At 51.5% G+C, this 24,947-nt stretch overlaps 1 protein-coding gene across 1 annotated transcript in view; it reads right to left on the reverse strand.

Annotated features, from left to right (window-relative positions):
- itga10 (integrin, alpha 10) overlaps positions 1-24,947 on the reverse strand; it is a 98,837-nt gene that overhangs the window by 46,954 nt on the left and 26,936 nt on the right. Inside the window, exons 10-14 of the mRNA XM_060820620.1 lie at positions 6,914-7,058; positions 5,941-6,089; positions 5,135-5,278; positions 3,614-3,817; positions 2,951-3,081 (exon numbers count right to left, since the gene is read on the reverse strand). Coding sequence (XP_060676603.1) covers positions 2,951-3,081; positions 3,614-3,817; positions 5,135-5,278; positions 5,941-6,089; positions 6,914-7,058 — 773 coding nt within the window. The remainder of the gene's footprint in view (positions 1-2,950; positions 3,082-3,613; positions 3,818-5,134; positions 5,279-5,940; positions 6,090-6,913; positions 7,059-24,947) is intronic.

Genomic DNA, 24,947 nt, shown 5'->3' on the forward strand with positions numbered 1-24,947 from the left:
GCCCAGGACCTCCATGTCCTCGGCAGAGTGGGAGGGGGAGTTGAAATGTCGGGCCACGGGGCGGTGTGGTTGATTGGTGTGGGTGTCCCGGAGATGTTCCCTAAAGCGCTCTGCTAGGAGGCGCCCAGTCTCCCCAATGTAGAGGAGACCGCATCAGGAGCTACGGATACAATAAATGATATTAGTGGATGTGCAGGTAAAACTTTGATGGATGTGGAAGGCTCCTTTAGGGCCTTGAACAGAGGTGAGGGAGGAGGTATGGGCGCAGGTTTTACAGATCCGGCGGTGGCAAGGGAAAGTGCCAGGATGGGAGGGTGAGTCATAGGGGGGTGTGGACCTGACCAGGTAGTCATGGAGGGAACGGTCTTTGCGGAAGGCAGAAAGGGGTGGGGAGGGAAATATATCCCTGGCTGTGGGGTCTTTTTGGAGGTGGTGGAAATGTCGGCGGATGATTTGGTTTATGCGAAGGTTTGTAGGGTGGAAGGTGAGCACCAGGGATGTTCTGTCCTTGTTAAGGTTGGAGGGGTGGGGTCTGAGAGCGGAGGTGTGGGATGTGGACGAGATGCGTTGGAGGGCATCTTTAACCACCTGGGAAGGGAAATTGGAGAAGGAGGCCATCTGGTGTGTTCTATGGTGGAACTGGTCTTCCTGGGAGCAGATAGGGCAGAGGTGGAGGAATTGGGAATACGGGATGGCATTTTTGCAAGAGGAAGGGTGGGAAGAGGTGTAATCCAGGTAGCTGTGGGAGTCGGTGGGTTTGTAAAATATGTCAGTGTCAAGTTGGTCATCATTAATGGAGATGGAGAGGTCCAGGAAGGGGAGGGAGGCGTCAGAGATGGTCCAGGTAAATTTAAGGTCAGGGTGGAATGTGTTGGTGAAGTTGATGAATTACTCAACCTCCTTGCGGGAGCACGAGGTGGCACCAATGCAGTCATCAATGTAGCGGAGGAAGGGGTGGGGAGTGGTGCCAGTGTAATTACAGAAGATCAACTGTTCTACGTAGCCAACAAAGAGACAGGCATAGCTGGGGCCCATACGTGTGCCCTTGGCTACCCCTTTGGTCTGGAGGAAGTGGGAGGATTCGAAGGAGAAATTGTTAAGGGTGAGGACCAGTTTGGCCAAACGAATGAGAGTGTCGGTGGAAGGGTACTGTTGGGAATGTCTGGAGAGGAAAAAACGGAGGGCTTGGAGGCCCTGGTCATGGCGGATGAAGGTGTAGAAGGATTGGATATCCATGGTGAAGATGAGGCGTTGGGGGCCGGGGAAACGGAAGACTTGGAGGAGGTGGAGGGCGTGGGTGGTGTCTTGAACGTAGGTGGGGAGTTCCTGGACTAGGGGGGATAGGACAGTGTCGAGGTAGGTAAAGATGAGTTCAGTGGGGCAGAGCATGCTGAGACAATGGGTCGCCAGGGTGGTCAGGCTTGTGGATCTTGGGAAGGAAGAAGAATCAGGTGGTGCAGGGTTCCCGGACTATGAGGTTGGAAGCTGTGGGTGGGAGATCTCCTGAGGTGATGAGGTTCTGTATGGTCTGGGAGATGATGGTTTGGTGATGGGGGGTGGGGTGGGGTCATGGTTGAGGGGGCAGTAGGAAGAAGTGTCCTCAAGTAGTCGTTTGGCATCAGCGGTGTAGAGGTCAGTGCGCCAGACTACCACTGCGCCCCCTTTATCCGCTGGCTTAATGGTGAGGTTGGGATTGGAGCAGAGGGATTGGAGGGCTGCGCGTTGTGAGGGTGAGAGGTTGGAGTGGGGGAGGGGGGTAGACAGGTTGAGGCGGTTAATGTCCTGGCGGCAGTTGGAAATGAAGAGGTCGAGGGCAGGTAATAGGCCAGCGCGGGGTGTCCAGGTGGATGCAGTGTGTTGGAGGTGGGTGATGGGGTCCTCGGAAGGTGGGCGGGAATCCTGATTGTGAAAGTAAGCTCAGAGGCGGAGGCGACAGAAGAATTGTTCGACGTCACGGCATGTTTTACAGCGGTTGCTGTTTGCATTACTAAGACAGAGCATATTGTTCAGACTGCGACAACTCGAGTTAATAGGTTAGAGACCTTTACAGTAGCTGAGTGGACATTCTGATTAACTCACAACTCAGCGCTGGTTAATGACTGTGAGTTCTCAACCAATTCGAAAAGCTAGTTCAACTAAGAAATGTGAAAGGCAAAAGATTAAACACATACTGTGACCTGTTACACCATTAATTTAATTTTAATGTTGAATTCATTCACAGGAGGAGGGTGTCACTGGCCAGGCCAGCATTTCTTGCCCATCCCTAATTGCCCAGGGGGTAGTTAGGAGCCAATCACATTGCTGTGGGTCTGGAGTCACATGTCGACCAGATCAGGTAAGGATGGCAGTTCCCTTCCCTCAAGGACATTAGTGACACAGATTGGGTTTTTTTCCAACAATCCACAGTGGTTTCATGGTCGTCATAAGACTCTTAATTCCAGACTTTGTTTTCCATTGAATTTAAATTCCATTATCTGCCAAGGCAGGATTTGACCCCAGGTCCCCAGAACATTATCTGGATCTCTGGATTAACAGCCCAGCGATAAAACCACTAGGTCATCACCTTCTTTAAAAAGACAAACTCTACTTCTCTTCTTTGGAATAATGGGAATGTCAGTCTGGACTCTATAATTAATCTGAGTTCACAACCTTTGTCCTTGAGGGGAAGCTATTGGGCTGAGGCTGATAGAAGCCATTGGACAGGCTGCTGGAATCTAGTCTCCACCTCCTTCTCCTCCACTCACCCACCCTGTGTTTCAGCACAGAGCAGAGCAGAGATTCTGCCTACGTTGTTGAATTCAGGGTCTTCTCAGCCTGAATTGATCAGTACCACCCCAGGTACGTCCCCTGTGTCACTTAGGTAACTGAGTGTTAACTAAGGCTCAGACCACAGGAGTCAGGTTTGTAACACGTTATTCAGAAGCAGCCCGGAACCATAACTGTGACTGACCCAAAAATGACAGCCTTGCCAAAAGCTCCCACTGCCACATCGATCAATCCATCTCCGTCCACATCCATCTGGCCATCTGCACTGCGTCCAAAATACCAAAGTCCCAGGTCCACGGCCGAAGCAGCAATTCTCTGAGAGAACAGAAGGTTACAGTAATCAATGTGTGGGACATGTTCTGTTTCTGTCAGTAAAGACAACCACAGACAACAGAAAGAACCTTCTCTCACGGCAGATCCAAATGTGGGGGCTCTTTCGAACACAGTTCACAATCTACAAAACTATTCGATCTGTTCAGGTTCAACTGGGTTTTAGAAACTGAATTCTAATTAGTCCTACACCTCTGTCTATCGTGGCTCTGTAAATTTCTCCTTTTCAGGGTTTAATCCCATTTTCCTTCTGAAAGTTGCTACTCCATCTACTCCCACCACCCTATCAGACATTCCAGATCAAAACCATGCACCAAAAGGAATTCACCTCATCCCCCCCGCCGTCTGCTTTCTCTGTCAAATATCTTAATCTCTGACTATCAACCCTCCCACTGTTTCTCCATAACTTACTCCATCAAAAACCTTTCTGATTTTGAACACCTTGAATATAAATCTCCCTTTAACCTTCTCTGCTCCAAGGAGAATATCCCAGCTCCTCCAGTCCCTGTACACTGACCTGTTTATACATTGGAAGAATGGTGTCTTGATGTCCATGATAAATATACACTGCCCCACGATGATCATCCTCCAATGGGGCACCCACAACGACATCATTAAACGCATCGTAATTAAGGTCAGGAACAGCAATGAGCGTGAACCCGAACCGGGAATCCTGTGGTTTGTTGCTGATCTGTAGAGTATCGCTGAATGAAAGCGAAAACTGACAGGGACATGGACCAGGGGAAAACAACGTCAGTTATATTTCCACATTCTTCTTCTATTGCTGCAATATTAATCGTTAGTACTTGACCATTCTTCCAACAGACTCTTTCTGGAAAACAAGGTTAAGATGTTGGCCCTTGATTTACCCAAACCTGTCAGCTGTTTTTGAGAACCATGTTCTGGCAGAGAAGACCCAGAGGCTATATATATCTCAGAAGGTGAGAACAGTTGTAAGACAGAGATGGAGCTTGGGAGATGAGAATAATAGTAAATAGCTCATTTTGCAGTTTAGTGAAACAATTAATGACTAGGAAGTAAGGAGGGGCTATTTGCCTATAAGCAGTAAAGGTTAACCCAGCCCAGTCACAGAGGCCAGCTTTGCCTGCAGGAAACAGCCTGTTTTAACTGCTGGGCATTTAATGAGAGACTCTAGATCAGACATACAAGGAAAAGAAAACACTGTTAATAAATGAATGTATTAAAGATTTGTTCCGCAAAACAATGTGTGCTTGAATCAGGTGGAAATTATTGTTGAAAGGTCTTACACTGCGACAGTAACTACTGGAGAAAATCTGAGAAACTGGGAAGACAATGTCCAAACAGTATTTCACACAGCAGCTGTCCCACAGCACAGACCAATGAAACAAAAGTCTCCTCTTCATTCAAACTCAAATCCAACAAGTAAAATTACACCACTTAGTACTCCCAATGAGTGTGAGAGTGTGAGAGTGTGTGTGTGTCTGTCTGTGTGTCTGTGTGTGGGGTGATTGTATGTGTGTCTGTCTGTCTGTATGCGTGCCTCTATGTGTGTGTGCGTGTCTGTCTGTCTGTGTGTGTGCTTGTGTGTCTGTGCGTGTGTTTGTGTGTGTCTGTCTGTATGGTGTCTCTGTGTCTGTGTGTGATTATATGTGTGTCTGTCTGTATGCATGCTTCTGAATGTATGTATGTCTGTATATCTGTTTGTGTGCGTGCTTTTTATCTGTGTGTGTGTATGTGTGTGTCTGTGTGTGTGCATGCCTGTGTGTGTACTGTATATGTCATTTCCTACGTGCAAGTATATGTGAAACTCCATGTCTAAGTATGTGTGCACAACATGTATCCGTGTGTATGAGTATGTGTGTATGTCCTTGTATCTACAGTTGAATGTTTATCTATGTTTGTGTGTATGATTATCTGTGTGAGTAGATATGTGTGGAACTATGTGTTTGCATGTATTGTTTGTATCATTATCTAGGTGCACGTGTGTGTGTCTGTGTCTGTGTGCAGTTGTCCATGTGTATGTATATGGATACAGGATCCGGATGTCCCTGCTCACCTCCTGTACTCTGTAAATGTAGACTTTCCCAGTCTCCTTGCTGCTGGCTCCAAGGTACATGGGTGCTGCGACCAACAGCACGTCTGTCACCCCATCACCATTCACATCCACTGGGCAAACCTCACTTCCAAAATACGATCCAATCTGTAATACAGCACACTTCATCAATTGGTAATCAGAGACCCAGCAATCCCTGTCCTTGCCAAATCTAGTCACTCAGAGTTTTGGTCACAAAAATAAGGATCTTCAACTGAAAATATCCACACTAAGCAATTGCAAAATCTCTACCTGACAATGTAATGATTTTACTCAAATTCCAAGAATTCCAAGAATGCCAACAACGAGATGAAAGGCAGGTGTGACCCCCACATAGGACGGAACACTAGCTTTAGCCTGGGGCATTTATTGTCAGAAATTCACCAAAGATCCTCAGACAGCACCTTCCGAGCCCACGTCCACTTCCATCTAGAAGGGCAACAGATACATGGGAACACCGCCCCCTGCAAATTCCCCTCCAAGCCCCTCACCATCCCAACTTGGAAATAAATCAATATTCCTACACTGTTGCTGGGTCAAAGTCTTGGGGTTCCCTCCCTAAGGGCATTGTGAGTCAACCCACAGCAGGTGGACTGCAGCAGTTCAAGAAGGCAGTTCACCTCTCCCGCCGCCCCCCCCCCCCCCCCCCACCTTTCTCAAGGGCAACTAGGGACAGGCAATTAATACTGGGCCAGCACATCCCACAAATAATGATAAGGAAGTTGCAGTGCCTGTGTGTGCCTGTGAACAGCAGAGTGCGTAGCCCTCACCTGTTCTCCGATCAGGGCCTGGTGTATGGTCAGATTGCCACCTTTGTCCAGATTGAAGAAGATGACCTTGCCTTTGTGTTTGAATCTCGGAGCGCCTGCCACATAGACACGTTGACCATTCCTCTGCCTCACAGACGACACTGTATAGCCTGGGAATAAGGAGAACGCACATCAGACTCAGGACCAATCAGGGGAAGGAACTGGTGCAGTACTTTTGACCGTGTTTACTGTGTCACTCCCATTATAGCCTGACAGAACCCCTCACCATTACCAAGCTGTCATGTGACAAACATGTTAGGTGTGGGGGGAAAGACAGTGAAGTGGAGAGGGACGTATGGCTACAAACCCAATTAAACAACTTTACTGGATTTTAAACTTTGCAATCTTTGCAATTTTAAACTATGATACACACCATGCAGTTGGTGAAGCAGGAAGCTGGCAATTAGAACATAGGGCTCTAGCCCTGCTCATTACTGGGGCGAGAGAGGGTCTGCTCAGCACTGGACCCACGATAGCCTGACCACTGGGACAACACATGGTCCTGTGTAACTAATCTTACACAGATACCAACTCCCAATAGACAGTCACACCCCACCCTCACCCCACCCTATTTCACCTTCCCTGACCCTCACCCCACCTTGCTTCACCTCCCCGACCTTCATCCCCACCCCCACCCCACCCTGCTTCACCCCCTCACCCCCATCCCACCCTGCTTCACCCCCCTCACCCCAACCCCCACCCCACCCTGCTTCACCCCTCCCCCTCCCCCACCCCACCCTGCTTCACCCCCCTCACCCCAACCCCCACCCCACCCTGCTTCAACCCCCTCACCCCCACCCCACCCTGCTTCACCCCCTCACCTCCACCCCCACCCCACCCTGCTTCACCCCCCTCACCCCAACCCCCACCCCACCCTGCTTCAACCCCCTCACCCCCACCCCACCCTGCTTCACCCCCTCCCCCTCCCCCATACCGAGGTAGGCTGCGTGGTTCTTCAAGGCTTTGGGAAACTCCCGGTTCAGGGCCTCTCTGGATGTGATGATGTTACCCTGGGCACTCTCCTTCACGACGGCCCCGTTCCAGTCATACGCTCCGACAGCTCCGAGCAAGACCCCGTCCTGGTTGGTGAGCGGGAGGAAGAAGGTGTGTGTTTGGTCACCATCACCTTAGAACAGTTTACCTTCTCATCTTGTGGCTGAGGACAGGCAGGATTGACGCAGCGCTACAGGAATTAGCACTCACGGAAATTAACGCTGTTCAACTCTTTCTGCGCAGAATGGGAAGCAGTATGGGCCTTAATCAGGAGCTTTCAATTAGCCTCCTGTCAGGGGACCACCCACTGTCAACAGGAAACTCAGCAGCAATAATTAACAGGCAGCTGATCCAAAGTTGCGTAAAGTCAAATGAGATTCCTTAACAAATATCTGTGATTGAATGGTTTTAATTAAGGATTTCGAAGTGTTAGATAGGGGCTAGTTTACCCTGGGTATTTGCTTCAGGAATATTGGGAGCGATCAGGAGCTATCTGCCCCCTTCAGCTCCTCCTGAAACTCTCAGAGATATGCAGCTCTGTGGATGAGCAGAAACCCGAACAGACAGCACACCCGTTCCCAGAAGGTACCAGAAAAAAACAGCCTCAAAATGGTTCCATCCAATATTTCTGTCTTTGGGTCAGAGCAAGTGCATTCAAGACAGTCCACAACGGTGGCACCATATCCAGGCAGACATAGAAAAACACAGCACTGTCGAAGGGTCAGTGCTGAGGGAGTGGGCACTGTCGGAGGGTCAGTGCTGAGGGTGTGCCGCACTGTCAGAGGGTCAGTGCTGAGGGAGTGCCGCACTGTCGGAGGGTCAGTGCTGAGGGAGTGCCGCACTGTCGGAGGGTCAGTGCTGAGGGAGTGCCGCACTGTCAGAGGCTCAACGCTGAGGGAGTGGGCACTGTCGAAGGATCAGTGCTAGGGAGTGCCGCACTGTCGGAGGGTCAGTGCTGAGGGAGCGCCGCACTGTCGGAGGGTCAATGCTGAGGGAGTGCCACACTGTCGGAGGGTCAATGCTGATGGAGTGGGCACTGTCGGAGGGTCTGTCCTAAGGGTGTGCCACACTGTCGGAGGGTCAGTGTTGAGGGAGTGGGCACAGTCAGAGGGTCACTGCTGAGGGAGTGGGCACTGTCGAGTCAGTGCTTAGGGAGTGGGCACTGTTGGAAGGTCAGTGCTGAGGGAGTGCCACACTGTCGGAGGGTCAGGGCTGAGGGAGTGTGCACTGTCGGAGGGTCAGTGCTGAGGGAGTGGGCACTGTCGGAGCGTCAGTGCTGAGGGAGTGGGCACTTTTGGAGGGTCAGTGCTGCGGGAGTGCCCCACTATCAGAGGGTCAGTGCTGAGGGGGCGCCGTACTGTCGGAGGGTCAGTGCTGAGGGAGTGTGCACTGTCGGAGTGTCAGTGCTGAGGGAGTGCCGCACTTTCCGAGGGTTAGTGCTGAGGGAGTGCCACACTGTTGGAGGGTCAGTGCTGAGGGAGTGGGCACTGTCGGAGGGTCAGTGCTGAGGGAGTGCTGCACTGTCGGAGGGTCAGTGCTGAGGGAGTGGGCACTGTCAGAGGGTCAGTGCTGAGGGAATGCCGCACTGTTGGAGGGTCAGTGCTGAGGGAGTACTGCATTGTCAGAGGGTCAGTGCTGAGGGAGTGCCGCACTGTCGAAGAGTCAGTGGTGAGAGAGTGCCGCACTGTCGGAGGGTCAGCGCTGAGGGAGTGCCGCACTGTCGGAGGGTCAGCGCTGAGGGAGTGCCGCACTGTCGAAGGGTCTGTGCAGAGGGAGCGCCGCACTGTCGAAGGGTCAGTGCTGACGGAGTGGGCACTGTCAGAGGGTTAGCGCTAAGGGAGTGGGCACTGTCGGAGGATCAATGCTTGGGTAGTGCTGCACTGTCAGAGGTTCAGTGCAGAGGGAGTGCCGCACTGTTGGAGGGTCAGTGCTGAGGGAGTGCCGCACTGTCGGAGGGTCAGTGCTGAGGGAGTGGGCACTGTCGAAGGGTCAGTGCTGAGGGAGTGGGCACTGTCCGAGGGTCAGTGCTGAGTGAGTGGGCACTGTCGGTGGGTCAGTGCTGAGGGAGTGGGCACTGTTGGAAGGTCAGTTCTAAGGGAGTGCCGCACTGTCGGAGGGTCAGTGCTGAGGGAGTGCCGCACTGTTGGAGGGTCAGCGCTGACGGAGTGCCGCACTGTCGGAGGGTCAGTGCTGTGGGAGTGGGCACTGTCGGAGGGTCAGTGCTGAGGGAGTGGGCCCTGTCGGAGGGTCAGTGCTGAGGGAGTGCTGCACTGTCGGAGGGTCAGGGCTGAGGGAGTGCTGCACTGTCGGGGGTCAGTGCTGTCGGAGGGTCAGTGCTGAGGGAGTGCTGCACTGTTGGAGGGTGAGCGCTGACGGAGCGCCGCACTGTCGGAGGGTCAGTGCTGAGGGAGTGCCGCACTGTTGGAGGGTGAGCGCTGACGGAGCGCCGCACTGTCGGAGGGTCAGTGCTGAGGGAGTGCCGCACTGTTGGAGGGTGAGCGCTGACGGAGCGCCGCACTGTCGGAGGGTCAGTGCTGAGGGAGTGCCGCACTATCCGGGGTCAGTGCTGTCAGAGCGTCAGCACTGAGGTAGTGGGCACTGTCTGTGGTGATGACAGATATGTGTTCAACAGAGCATCTGAAACAGATCCTTCAGCACAATGTTAAAGGATAGAGGAGTTGGCCCCAGCACCTTGGATAATATTTATCCAACAAATGGCATCATTAAAAAAAAGTCAGATTATCTGATCATTTTTATGTTGTTCTTTGTTGAAGCTTGCTCTGATCAAATTGCCTTCTACACTTCCTATGTTATGGCAGTTCGTGTATTTAATGTCTGTGAACCATTTTACAATATGATCTATTTCAGAAAGAAGCTTTATAGCTACAAATCATCCTTCTATCTTTTCAAAGGATAACAGTTTCATGGAGTAAATCAGCTGAAACGTCACTACAGTGGTCAGTGCCAATGGAATCAGGAGACAGATGGATATAACTGAGTAGTAAGAATGTCTGCAGAAATCAATGAAAGGCTCTAACCTGTGGGATATCACAGATTCCTGTTTGATTCTGGAAAAGTTAAACATCACACAACACCAGGTTATAGTCCAACAGGTTTAATTGGAAGCACCAGTTTTCGGAGTGCTGCTCCTTACTTGATGAAGGAGCATCGCTCCAAAATCTAGTGCTTCCAATTAAACCTGTTGGACTATAACCTGGTGTTGTGTGATGTTTAACTTTGTACACCCCAGTCCAACACCAGCATCTCCACATCACGATTCTGAAAAAGGGAGCAGCTGCAGTGCTGCAGTGTTCCTGCAGGTGGCGATCCCGCCCTTCAGTGCCATTTACAGAAACCTGATGCTGCCTCTCAGGCTCCCTTGTGGTAATGTCACTGCCTCTGATGAGGATGCACAGGTTCAAGTCCTATCTACTCCAAAGCTCTGTAATGACATCTATTAACAAGTAGATTTTGCTAATAAAATCCACAGCCTGAGATCAGCATCCTGCTCCTACACAGATTCTATCAAAGTCAGCAGAAGCTGAATTACAGAAGTAACTATCCTCTGTGACTGTGACCAGGATAACTGAGCTTTACAGTAAAGGCAGAATGTACAAACCACCAGACCATTCGTACAATTCCAGCATCTTTGGTGCAAGGTGTCCCAGTGGCTCATTGAAAGATCTGCCCAATTTCCTGTGGTCCAACCAGTGAGTTTTGTTTTCAATTCTTTATCTGATTGTAATTTTGGATGTAATTATTGAATCTGTGTCTGTCCTTTGGGATACTGCAGTATTCTTCAGTTGTAATTAAAACAATTCCCTCATGACAGTCAGAGTTCTCTTGCCCGTTTGTGTAGCAGCTTCCTCCTTTGCTGATTGACCTTTCTGCCAGGGGAACCATTCCCTTCACATTAACCCCCTGCAGCATTCTGAACACCTCGACCAAATCTCACCTGAACATTCTCTGCTCGAAGGGGAGTAACCCCACCTTCTTTCAAACCAAGTTCCTCGTTTGTGCTCCCGTCTGAGTGGCTCCATGGTTAGCACTGCAGCCTCACAGAGACACATTCTCCCCATACCTGCATGGGTTTGCTCCAGTTTCCCCCCACAGTCTAAAGATGTGCAGGTTAGGGTGGATTGGCCATGCTAACTTGCCCATAGGGTGCAAGGATATGCAGGCCAGGTGGGTTAACCATGGGAATTGCAGGGTTACAGGGATAGGGCAGGTCTGGGTGGGAGGCTGTTTGGAGGGTCGGTGTGGACTCAATGGGCTGAATGGCCTGCTTCCACACTGCAGGGATTCTCTGGTCAATGCTCCATGTGAGGACTTCAATCCCTTAAGAAAGTTGTGTCCAGAATTGGTCTCAATGCTCCAGCCACTGACTGACAGGGAAAGGTTTTGTACAATTTCCTTTCTTTTCCAAGTCTTTTTTCTATTTCCTTTGCAGTCATTGCAAATATCAAGCATTCCTGAAAACACTGCATTTCCTCATCTCTGGCATGTCTAAGCCAGCACTGAGGGGTGACAATGACTTTTGTTTCCAACAACAGTTCACCACAAAACATCTCCTCGCCCTATCCCTAACCTTTCGAGGTGTGCAGTCAGACCAGAACACACACTGGGCTGAAGAGGATATCGAGAAGGACCACACAAAAACCTGATCCAAGAGTGGGCTTTAAGGAGCATTGTGACAAAGGAGTGAGGCACAGGCTGGTGGAGGTGTTTATGGAGAGAATCCCAGGGGTTAGGGCACACTACAAAGAAACAGTCACCAACAGTGATCCCAAAGGAGAGTGGATACACAAGCGGCCAGTACTGGAGGGACTCTGGGCAAGGCTTGGCAGGTGATAGGCAAAATCAGGGCCATGTACCTGTTTAAACAGAAGAACTTGACATTGGAGGATTGGCTGGACTGAGAGTCAATGTAGGTGAGTAGTCACAGGGGTGATGGATGAACAGGGCACAGTGAGGAGGTAGAGTACAGCAGCAAAACGAAATGTTCGCTACTCAGAGGGAGGCCTGATGGTTTGGAACAACTGTTCAGCCAGGGCCAATCAGGTTTAGTGAACACACCACTCTCTGCTAATACAGACGCATTTAAAAACATCTGCCAGGGACATTTCAATCAGTCTCAGTACCCTTGGGCTACAGAGTGGAAAAAACAGTTTTCCTGTTCATTATCCCTGTCCCGTGCCTGCTCGAGACAGCGTGGGTGTCAGCTACTGCGAAACAAAACTTACTCTCGGCTCACACGCAGACAGCGGACTTCCATGTGAGCTGGGTGGTGGAGGTAGGGTGGGGGGGGTGGGGGTGGGGAGTGGGGGATACAAAGTTGGTGGTGGGGGTGGTCTGTACCTGGAGAACCTTTACTCCAGGAGGGAGTGCTACACAGAGAGGCTGAAGGCTGGAGAAGACATTACAAAAAGTACCACCCCCCCCCCCCCCCCCCCGTCCCCCTGCCCCCTCCCAGTACACCATGGTATCCCCAGATATTAAAATCGATCAAATAGCTGATTCAGCCTTATTTAAAATGTTATCAGAGCTGAATTCAACAAGGTTATAATCAAAGGGACCTGATCCTTCTATTTTTATCCCTGATGGTTCTGGAAGTGCAGCCAAGCCGGAATCACCCCAGAGTAAGAGAGTTTTGGACTGAATTTTAAACAGGTTACAGGTTAGCACAGCTCCCTGCAGGTACCAGTAAACCCAGCCAATTCCCAGTCTGAACACTGCAATACGAAGCGGTCTGATAGAGACCGGAACTCTGAATTTCAATGGCATTGTATTTTTAACAGACCATGTTTATTTTGGAGGCTGCAGGTTGAAAGAATGTTGGAAATTTAACATCAAAGCCACAGATTCAAAAGAGGGACATCTATATTTCAGGCACGCCTTTCACCCACTCCAACTCTATCCCGGTCTATCCCAGCTCACCTCGCTGTACCCCAACTCTATCCCGGTATATCCCAGCTCACCTCGCTGTACCCCAACTCTATCCCGGTCTATCCCAGCTCGCCTCGCTGTACCCCAACTCTATCCCAGTCTACCCAGCTCACCTCTTTGTACCCCAACTCTATCCCAGTCTATCCCAGCTCGCCTCGCTGTACCCCAACTCTATCCTGGTCTATCCCAGCTCACGTCACTGTACCCCAACTCTATCCTGGTCTATCCCAGCTCATCTCCCTGTACCCCAACTCTATCCCGGTATATCCCAGCTCGCCTCGCTGTACCCCAACTCTATCCCGGTCTATCCCAGCTCATCTCCCTGTACCCCAACTCTATCCCGGTCTACCCCAGCTCACCTCTCCGTACCCCAACTCTATCTCGGTCTATCCCAGCTCACCTCGCTGTACTCCAACTCTATCCCGGTCTATCCCAGCTCATCTCCCTGTACCCCAACTCTATCCCGGTCTATCACAGCTCATCTCCCTGTACCCCAACTCTATCCCGGTCTATCCCAGCTCATCTCCCTGAACCCCAACTCTATCCCGGTCTATCCCAGCTCGCCACGCTGTACCCCAACTCTATCCCGGTCTATCACAGCTCACCTCGCTGTACCCTAACTCTATCACGGTCTATCCCAGCTCATCTCCCTGAACCCCAACTCTATCCCGGTCTATCCCAGCTCACCACGCTGTACCCCAACTCTATCCCGGTCTATCCCTGCTCACCTCGCTGTACCCCAACTCTATCCCGGTCTACCCCAGCTCACCTCTCCGTACCCCAACTCTATCCCGGTCTATCCCAGCTCACCTCGCTGTACCCCAACTCTACCCCGGTCTACCCCAGCTCACCTCCCTGTACCCCAACTCTACTCCGGTCTATCCCAACTCATCTCCCCGTACCCCAACTCTATCCCGGTCTATCCCAGCTCGCGTCGCTGTACCCCAACTCTATCCTGGTCTATCCCAACTCACCTCGCTGTACCCCAACTCTTTCCCGGTCTATTCCAGCTCACCTCCCTGTACCACAACTCTATCCCGGTATATCCCAGCTCACCTCGCTGTACCCCAACTCAATCCCAGTCAATCCCAGCTCACCTCGCTGTACCCCAACTCTACCCCGGTCTATCCCAGCTCACCTCGCTGTACCCCAACTCTATCCCAGTCAATCCCAGCTCACCTCGCTGTACCCCAACTCTACACCGGTCTATCCCAGCTCACCCCGCTGTACCCCAACTCTATCCTGGTCTATCCCAACTCATCTCCCTGTACCCCAACTCTATCCCGGTCTATCCCAGCTCACCCCGCTGTACCCCAACTCTATCCTGGTCTATCCCAGCTCATCTCCCTGTACCCCAACTCTATCCCGGTGTATCCCAGCTCATCTCGCTGTACCCCAACTCTACCCCGGTCTATCCCAGCTCAACTCTCTGTACCCCAACTCTACCCCAGTCTATCCCAGCTCATCTCCCTGTACCCCAACTCTATCCCGGTCTATCCCAGCTCATCTCCCGGTACCCCACCTCTACTCCGGTCTATCCCAGCTCACCTCTCTGTACCCCAACTCTACCCCAGTCTATCCCAGCTCATTTCGCTGTACCCCAACTCTACCCCGGTCTATCCCAGCTCACCTCCCTGTACCCCAACTCTATCCCGGTCTATCCCAGCTCGCCTCGCTGTACCCCAACTCTACCCCGGTCTATCCCAGCTCACCTCGCTGTACCCCAACTCTACCCCGGTCTATCCCAGCTCATCTCCCTGTACCCCAACTCTATTCCGGTCTATCCCAGCTCACCTCGCTGTACCCCAACTCTATCCCGGTCTATCCCAGCTCGCCTCACTATACCCCAACTCTATCCCGGTCTATCCCAGCTCAGTTCGCTGTACCCCAACTCTACCCCAGGTCTATCCCAGCTCACCTCTCTGTACCCCAACTCTACCCCGGTCTATCCCAGCTCATCTCCCTGTACCCCAACTCTATCCCGGTCTACCCCAGCTCACCACGCTGTACCCCAACTCTATCCCGGTCTATCCCTGCTCACCTCGCTGTACCCCAACTCTATCCCGGTCTACCCCAGCTCACCTCTCCGTACCCCAACTCTATCCCGGTCTATCCCAGCTCACCTCGCTGTACCCCAACTCTACCCCGGTCTACCCCAGCTCACCTCCCTGTACCCCAACTCTACTCCGGTCTATCCCAGCTCGCCTCGCTGTACCCCAACTCTACCCCGGTCTATCCCAGCTCACCTCGCTGTACCCCAACTCTACCCCGGTCTATCCCAGCTCATCTCCCTGTACCCCAACTCTATTCCGGTCTATCCCAGCTCACCTCGCTGTACCCCAACTCTATCCCGGTCTATCCCAGCTCGCCTCACTATACCCCAACTCTATCCCGGTCTATCCCAGCTCAGTTCGCTGTACCCCAACTCTACCCCAGGTCTATCCCAGCTCACCTCTCTGTACCCCAACTCTACCCCGGTCTATCCCAGCTCATCTCCCTGTACCCCAACTCTATCCCGGTCTATCCCAGCTCACCACGCTGTACCCCAACTCTATCCCGGTCTATCCCTGCTCACCTCGCTGTACCCCAACTCTATCCCGGTCTACCCCAGCTCACCTCTCCGTACCCCAACTCTATCCCGGTCTATCCCAGCTCACCTCGCTGTACCCCAACTCTACCCCGGTCTACCCCAGCTCACCTCCCTGTACCCCAACTCTACTCCGGTCTATCCCAACTCATCTCCCCGTACCCCAACTCTATCCCGGTCTATCCCAGCTCGCGTCGCTGTACCCCAACTCTATCCTGGTCTATCCCAACTCACCTCGCTGTACCCCAACTCTTTCCCGGTCTATTCCAGCTCACCTCCCTGTACCACAACTCTATCCCGGTATATCCCAGCTCACCTCGCTGTACCCCAACTCAATCCCAGTCAATCCCAGCTCACCTCGCTGTACCCCAACTCTACCCCGGTCTATCCCAGCTCAACTCGCTGTACCCCAACTCTATCCCAGTCAATCCCAGCTCACCTCGCTGTACCCCAACTCTACACCGGTCTATCCCAGCTCACCCCGCTGTACCCCAACTCTATCCTGGTCTATCCCAACTCATCTCCCTGTACCCCAACTCTATCCCGGTCTATCCCAGCTCACCCCGCTGTACCCCAACTCTATCCTGGTCTATCCCAGCTCATCTCCCTGTACCCCAACTCTATCCCGGTGTATCCCAGCTCATCTCGCTGTACCCCAACTCTACCCCGGTCTATCCCAGCTCAACTCTCTGTACCCCAACTCTACCCCAGTCTATCCCAGCTCATCTCCCTGTACCCCAACTCTATCCCGGTCTATCCCAGCTCATCTCCCGGTACCCCAACTCTACTCCGGTCTATCCCAGCTCACCTCTCTGTACCCCAACTCTACCCCAGTCTATCCCAGCTCATTTCGCTGTACCCCAACTCTACCCCGGTCTATCCCAGCTCACCTCCCTGTACCCCAACTCTATCCCGGTCTATCCCAGCTCGCCTCGCTGTACCCCAACTCTACCCCGGTCTATCCCAGCTCACCTCGCTGTACCCCAACTCTACCCCGGTCTATCCCAGCTCATCTCCCTGTACCCCAACTCTATTCTGGTCTATCCCAGCTCACCTCGCTGTACCCCAACTCTATCCCGGTCTATCCCAGCTCGCCTCACTATACCCCAACTCTATCCCGGTCTATCCCAGCTCAGTTCGCTGTACCCCAACTCTACCCCAGGTCTATCCCAGCTCACCTCTCTGTACCCCAACTCTACCCCGGTCTATCCCAGCTCATCTCCCTGTACCCCAACTCTATCCCGGTCTACCCCAGCTCACGTCTCCGTACCCCAACTCTATCCCGGTCTATCCCAGCTCACCTCGCTGTACTCCAACTCTATCCCGGTCTATCCCAGCTCATCTCCCTGTACCCCAACTCTATCCCGGTCTATCACAGCTCATCTCCCTGTACCCCAACTCTATCCCGGTCTATCCCAGCTCATCTCCCTGAACCCCAACTCTATCCCGGTCTATCCCAGCTCGCCACGCTGTACCCCAACTCTATCCCGGTCTATCACAGCTCACCTCGCTGTACCCTAACTCTATCACGGTCTATCCCAGCTCACCTCCCTGTACCCCAACTCTATCCCGGTCTATACCAGCTCACCTCGCTGTACTCCAACTCTATCCCGGTCTATCCCAGCTCATCTCCCTGTACCCCAACTCTATCCCGGTGTATCCCAGCTCATCTCCCTGAACCCCAACTCTATCCCGGTCTATCCCAGCTCACCACGCTGTACCCCAACTCTACCCCGGTCTATCCCAGCTCACCTCGCTGTACCCCAACTCTATCCCGGTCTACCCCAGCTCACCTCTCCGTACCCCAACTCTATCCCGGTCTATCCCAGCTCACCTCGCTGTACCCCAACTCTACCCCGGTCTACCCCAGCTCACCTCCCTGTACCCCAACTCTACTCCGGTCTATCCCAACTCATCTCCCCGTACCCCAACTCTATCCCGGTCTATCCCAGCTCGCCTCGCTGTACCCCAACTCTATCCTGGTCTATCCCAACTCACCTCGCTGTACCCCAACTCTTTCCCGGTCTATTCCAGCTCACCTCCCTGTACCCCAACTCTACTCCGGTCTATCCCAACTCATCTCCCCGTACCCCAACTCTATCCCGGTCTATCCCAGCTCACCTCGCTGTACCCCAACTCTATCCCAGTCAATCCCAGCTCACCTCGCTGTACCCCAACTCTACCCCGGTCTATCCCAGCTCACCTCGCTGTACCCCAACTCTATCCCAGTCAATCCCAGCTCACCTCGCTGTACCCCAACTCTACACCGGTCTATCCCAGCTCACCCCGCTGTACCCCAACTCTATCCTGGTCTATCCCAACTCATCTCCCTGTACCCCAACTCTATCCCGGTCTATCCCAGCTCACCCCGCTGTACCCCAACTCTATCCTGATCTATCCCAGCTCATCTCCCTGTACCCCAACTCTATCCCGGTGTATCCCAGCTCATCTCGCTGTACCCCAACTCTACCCCGGTCTATCCCAGCTCAACTCTCTGTACCCCAACTCTACCCCAGTCTATCCCAGCTCATCTCCCTGGACCCCAACTCTATCCCGGTCTATCCCAGCTCATCTCCCGGTACCCCAACTCTACTCCGGTCTATCCCAGCTCACCTCTCTGTACCCCAACTCTACCCCAGTCTATCCCAGCTCATTTCGCTGTACCCCAACTCTACCCCGGTCTATCCCAGCTCACCTCCCTGTACCCCAACTCTATCCCGGTCTATCCTAGCTCACCTCGCTGTACCCCAACTCTACCCCGGTCTATCCCAGCTCATCTCCCTGTACCCCAACTCTATTCCGGTCTATCCCAGCTCACCTCGCTGTACCCCAACTCTATCCCGGTCTATCCCAGCTCGCCTCACTATACCCCAACTCTATCCCGGTCTATCCCAGCTCAGTTCGCTGTACCCCAACTCTACCCCGGTCTATCCCAGCTCACCTCTCTGTACCCCAACTCTACCCCGGTCTATCCCAGCTCATCTCGCTGTACCCCAACTCTATCCCAGTCTATCCCAGCTCCCCTCTCTGTACCCCAACTCTATCCCGGTCTATCCCAGCTCATCTCCCTGTGCCCCAACTCTATCCCGGTCTATCCCAGCTCACCTCCCTGTACCCCAACTCTATCCCGGTCTATCCCAGCTCATCTCCCTGAACCCCAACTCTATCCCGGTCTATCCCAGCTCGCCACGCTGTACCCCAACTCTATCCCGGTCTATCACAGCTCACCTCGCTGTACCCTAACTCTATCACGGTCTATCCCAGCTCACCTCCCTGTACCCCAACTCTATCCCGGTCTATACCAGCTCACCTCGCTGTACTCCAACTCTATCCCGGTCTATCCCAGCTCATCTCCCTGTACCCCAACTCTATCCCGGTGTATCCCAGCTCATCTCCCTGAACCCCAACTCTATCCCGGTCTATCCCAGCTCACCACGCTGTACCCCAACTCTACCCCGGTCTATCCCAGCTCACCTCGCTGTACCCCAACTCTATCCCGGTCTACCCCAGCTCACCTCTCCGTACCCCAACTCTATCCCGGTCTATCCCAGCTCACCTCGCTGTACCCCAACTCTACCCCGGTCTACCCCAGCTCACCTCCCTGTACCCCAACTCTACTCCGGTCTATCCCAACTCATCTCCCCGTACCCCAACTCTATCCCGGTCTATCCTAGCTCGCCTCGCTGTACCCCAACTCTATCCTGGTCTATCCCAACTCACCTCGCTGTACCCCAACTCTTTCCCGGTCTATTCCAGCTCACCTCCCTGTACCACAACTCTATCCCGGTATATCCCAGCTCACCTCGCTGTACCCCAACTCTATCCCAGTCAATCCCAGCTCACCTCGCTGTACCCCAACTCTACCCCGGTCTATCCCAGCTCACCTCGCTGTACCCCAACTCTATCCCAGTCAATCCCAGCTCACCTCGCTGTACCCCAACTCTACACCGGTCTATCCCAGCTCACCCCGCTGTACCCCAACTCTATCCTGGTCTATCCCAACTCATCTCCCTGTACCCCAACTCTATCCCGGTCTATCCCAGCTCACCCCGCTGTACCCCAACTCTATCCTGGTCTATCCCAGCTCATCTCCCTGTACCCCAACTCTATCCCGGTGTATCCCAGCTCATCTCGCTGTACCCCAACTCTACCCCGGTCTATCCCAGCTCAACTCTCTGTACCCCAACTCTACCCCAGTCTATCCCAGCTCATCTCCCTGTACCCCAACTCTATCCCGGTCTATCCCAGCTCATCTCCCGGTACCCCAACTCTACTCCGGTCTATCCCAGCTCACCTCTCTGTACCCCAACTCTACCCCAGTCTATCCCAGCTCATTTCGCTGTACCCCAACTCTACCCCGGTCTATCCCAGCTCACCTCCCTGTACCCCAACTCTATCCCGGTCTATCCTAGCTCACCTCGCTGTACCCCAACTCTACCCCGGTCTATCCCAGCTCATCTCCCTGTACCCCAACTCTATTCCGGTCTATCCCAGCTCACCTCGCTGTACCCCAACTCTATCCCGGTCTATCCCAGCTCGCCTCACTATACCCCAACTCTATCCCGGTCTATCCCAGCTCAGTTCGCTGTACCCCAACTCTACCCCGGTCTATCCCAGCTCACCTCTCTGTACCCCAACTCTACCCCGGTCTATCCCAGCTCATCTCGCTGTACCCCAACTCTATCCCAGTCTATCCCAGCTCCCCTCTCTGTACCCCAACTCTATCCCGGTCTATCCCAGCTCATCTCCCTGTGCCCCAACTCTATCCCGGTCTATCCCAGCTCACCTCCCTGTACCCCAACTCTATCCCGGTCTATCCCAGCTCATCTCCCTGAGCTCCGAATGCTATCCCAGTCAATCCCAGCTATGCTCCCTGTGCTTCCAAATCAACAGCAAGCAGTGTTAAACCCAGATCCTCGTTAATCCCAGATCCCCATTAAACCCAGATCCCTGTTAATCCCAGATCTCTGTTAATCCCAGATCTCCATTAATCCCAAATCCCCATTAAACCCAGATCTCAGTTAATCCCAGATTCCCATTAAACCCAGATCCACATTAAACCCAGATCCCTGTTAATCCAGATCCCCATTAAACCCAGATCCCTGTTAATCCCAGATCCCCATTAATCCCAGATCCCTGTTAATCCCAGATCCCTGTTAATCCCAGATCTCCGTTAATCCCAGATCTCCATTAATCCCAGATCCCAATTAAACCCAGATCCCAGTGAATCCCAGATCCCTGTTAATCCCAGATCCCCATTAAACCCAGATCCCTGTTAATCCAGATTCCCATTAAACCCACAACCCTGTTAATCCCTGTTAATCCCAGATCCCCATTAAACACAGATCCCTGTTAATCCCAGATTCCCATTAAACCCAGATTCCCATTAAACCCAGATCCCTGTTAATCCCAGATCCCAGTTAATCCCAGATCGCTGTTAATCCCAGATCCCTATTAATCCCAGATCCCTGTTAAACCCAGATCCCCATTAAACCCAGATGCCTGTTAATCCCAGATCCCCATTAAACCCAGTTCCACATTAAACCCAGATCCCAGTTAATCCCAGATCCCTGTTAATCCCAGATCCCCATTAAACCCAGATCCCTGTTAATCTTAGATCCCCGTTAATCCCAGATCCCCATTAGACCCAGATCCCTGTTAATCCCAGATCCCCATTAAACCCAGATCCCTGTTAATCCCTTTTTCCACAATAAACCCAGATCCCAGTTAATCCCAGATCCCTGTTAATCCAGATCCCCATTAAACCCAGATCCCCATTAAACCCAGATCCCCGTTAATCCCAGATCCCCATTAAACCCAGATCCCTGTTAATCCCAGATCCCTGTTAATCCCAGATCTCCTTTAATCCCAGATCTCCATTAAACTCAGATCCCAGTTAATCCCAGATCCCCATTAAACCCAGATCCCAGTTAATCCCAGATCCCTGTTAATCCCAGATCTCCATTAAACCCAGATCCCTGTTAATCCCAGATCTCTGTTAATCCCAGATCTCCATTAATCCCAGATCCCCATTAAACCCAGATCCCAGTTAATCCCAGATTCCCATTAAACCCAGATCTCTATTAAACTCAGATCCCCATTAAACCCAAATCCCCATTAAACCCAGATCTCCATTAAACCCAGATCACTGTTAATCCAGATACCCATTAAACCCAGATCCCCATTAAACCCAGATCCCTGTTAATCCCAGATCCCTATTAAATCCAGATCACTGTTAATCCCAGATCCCCATTAAACCCAGATCCCCATTAAACCCAGATCCCTGTTAATCCCAGATTCCTGTTAATTCCAGATCCCTATTAAACCTAGATTCAAATTAAACCCAGATCACTGTTAATTCCAGATCCCTATTAAACCCAGATCACTGTTAATCCCAGATCCCTGTTAAACCCAGATATCTGTTAATCCCAGATCCCTGTTAATCCCAGATCCCTGTTAATCCCAGATCCCCATTAATGCCTGATCTCTGTTAAACCCAGATCTCTGATGGGGTGTCTGTTGGGGCAGCACAATGTCTCAGTGGTTAGCATTGCTACCTCACAATGCCAGAGACCCAGGTTCAATTCCTGCCTTGGGTGACTGTGTGGTGTTTGCATGTTCTCCCCATGTCTGTGTGGGTTTGCTCCAGTTTCCTCCCACAATCCAAATATGTGCAGGTTAGATGAATTGGCCAAAGCTAAATTGCCCATAGTGTTAGGTGTGTTGATTAGATTAGATTAGATTACTTACAGTGTGGAAACAGGCCCTTCGGCCCAACAAGTCCACACTGACCCGCCAAAGCGCAACCCACCCATACCCCTACATTTACCCCTTACCTAACACTACGGGCAATTTAGCATGGCCAATTCACCATGTTAGTCAGGGGTAAATATAGGAATAAAGAACAAAGAAAATTTACAGCCCAGGAACAGGCCCTTCGGCCCTCCAAGCCTGAGCCGATCCAAATCCGCTGTCTAAACCTGTCGGTCAATTCCTAAACGTCTGTATCCCTCTACACCCCACCTACTCATGCATCTGTCCAGACGCATCTTAAATGAATCTACCGTGCCTGCCTCTACCACCTCTGCTGGCAACGTGTTCCAAATACCCACCACCCTCTTTGTCAAGTACTTGCCGCATGTATCCCCCTTAAATTTACCACCTCTCACCATGAAAGTGTGACCTCTCGTTATTGAATCCTTCACCCTGGGAAAAACCCTATCTCCATCTACCCTGTCCATACTCTTCATGATTTTGTAGGCCTCTGTCAGGTCCCCCTTCAATCTCCTTTTTTCTAATGAAAACAATCTTAACCTACTCAACCTCTCTCCATAGCTAGCACCTTCCATACCAGGCAACATCCTCGTAAACCTTCTCTGCACCCTCTCCAAAGTGTCCACATCCTTTTGGTAATGTGGCGACAGAACTGTACACAGTGTTCTAAATGTGGCTGAACCAATGTCTGGGATAGGAAAATGGGTCTGGGTGGGTTACTGTTCAGAGGGTCGGTGTGGACTTGTTGGGCTGGAAGGGAATCTTATCTAATCCCAGATCCCCGTTAAACCCAGATTTCTGTTCAACCCAGATCCCTGTTTAACTCACAGCCCCAAGATACCTGTAAAGCCAAAATCCTAGGGCTCCCATCAGCCTTTGTGGTCAAATAGCCCTGGCACAGACTGAAGGTAATAAGTTGTTGTCTCCTTCACCGCTTTGTAAGTAATGCCAAGATGATACTGACTGAACCAACTTGCTTTATCTTTGTTCGCAGTTATTCCGAGTAGAGGAACCTGGTCAGTGTTTTTTTGTTGTTAATTATATATCGCCAGACAGGTAAATAAAGGATTGTGTGATTAAATCATTCACATCAGTGGCAATCTCAGGAATAGTTGAGTTCAAGAATAAGCACACTTTCCCAAGTGGTTCGTTACAAAAATCTAACATCCAAGTTCACTGGGTCATTGAGAAGACAAGTGAAATGTTAACTTTTATTGCAAATGGAATGGAGTATAAAAATAGGGAAGTCTTGTTAAAACTATAAAAGGCACTGTTTAAGCTATACCTAGAACAGTGTGAACAGTGTCTGGCCTCCTTATACAAGCATTGGAAGTTTACCAGGTTGATCCGGGGAATAGAGGGATTTTCTTACGAGGAGAGGTTGGATATGTTGGGCCTGTACTCATTGCAATGTAGAAGAAAGACAGGGGACTTTATTGAAACATGCAAGATTCTTAGCAGATTGACAGGGTAGATGTGGAGAGATTAATCCCCCTTCTGGAAGAATCTAGAACCAGAGGGGATCCCCTCAGAATGAGAGGTCACCCAATTACAACAGAGATAAGGTAGATTTGTTTTCCTGTCAGAAGGTAGTGAATCTGTGGGGTGTATTATGAAAAGGTACTGCCAAAGCTGGGATGCTAACCATATTCAAGGCTGAAATAGACAGGATCTTTATCAGGAAGGGAACCAAGTAATTATGAGGGAAAGGCATGAGAGTTGAGTTGGAGATATTAGATCGACCTTGATCTCATTGAAGATGAACACGCACTGAAATTCCTGTCCAAGATATTTCCAGCTCCAATGAGCTTTCACTTGTTTGGACCGCCCCACATCTATGGCCTTAGTTAGCAGTAGAAGTGAGTGATGCTGAACTTGATGACTCTATCAGACTCCATCGCTTTAATTATTGGGGAACTCATTCTCTGATCCTGCCTAGCTACACAGTTCACCTTCACTGGCAATGAAGAGAGGGACTTTCTGATTAATTCTATCCCTCCCTCTTCATTCCTTACATCCCAATTTTAAACAAATAGATGAGCACAGTAATATGGAACACAAGGACATAGGAACAAGGACCGGGACTGGCTCACTAAGTCCCTTCAGCTTGCTACGCCATTCAATAATATCTAGTCTGATCTCCAACATCAAAACCACATTTCTGCCCAACTCAATGTCTTTCAGTTCCCAAGTACCACAAAACATACATTCAGCAACTGAGCATTCACAGCCCTCTGGAGTAAATAACTCCAAACATTCACTCCTAACCCACGGGTCTTCAAGTTCACTCCTTCACTGGTTTGTAGCTTTGATCCGGTACAAGTTCTCCCTCACTCACTGGCAGGAGTAGAATTTTTTGTTATATTTTTAGCTTTCATTCATTTTCTGGGATGTGGGTGTCACTGGGTGGGCCCAGCATTTACTGCTTGACTCTAGTTGCCCCTGGAGAAGATGGGGATGAGCTGCCTGCTGTGAGTTGACCCACAATACTCTTATGGAGAAAGAATCCCAGGGTCTTGATCCAGCAACAGTGAAGAAACAGCGATATATTCCCAAGTCAGGATGGGGAACTGGCTTGGAGAGGAACTTGAAGGTGGTGGTGTTTCCATATATCTGCTACCCTCACCCTTCTAGATGGAAGTGGTCTTGGGTTTGGAAGGTGTTGTAT

This window comes from Hemiscyllium ocellatum, chromosome 50 (assembly GCF_020745735.1).
Source record: "Hemiscyllium ocellatum isolate sHemOce1 chromosome 50, sHemOce1.pat.X.cur, whole genome shotgun sequence".
Taxonomy (NCBI): Eukaryota; Metazoa; Chordata; class Chondrichthyes; order Orectolobiformes; family Hemiscylliidae; genus Hemiscyllium; species Hemiscyllium ocellatum.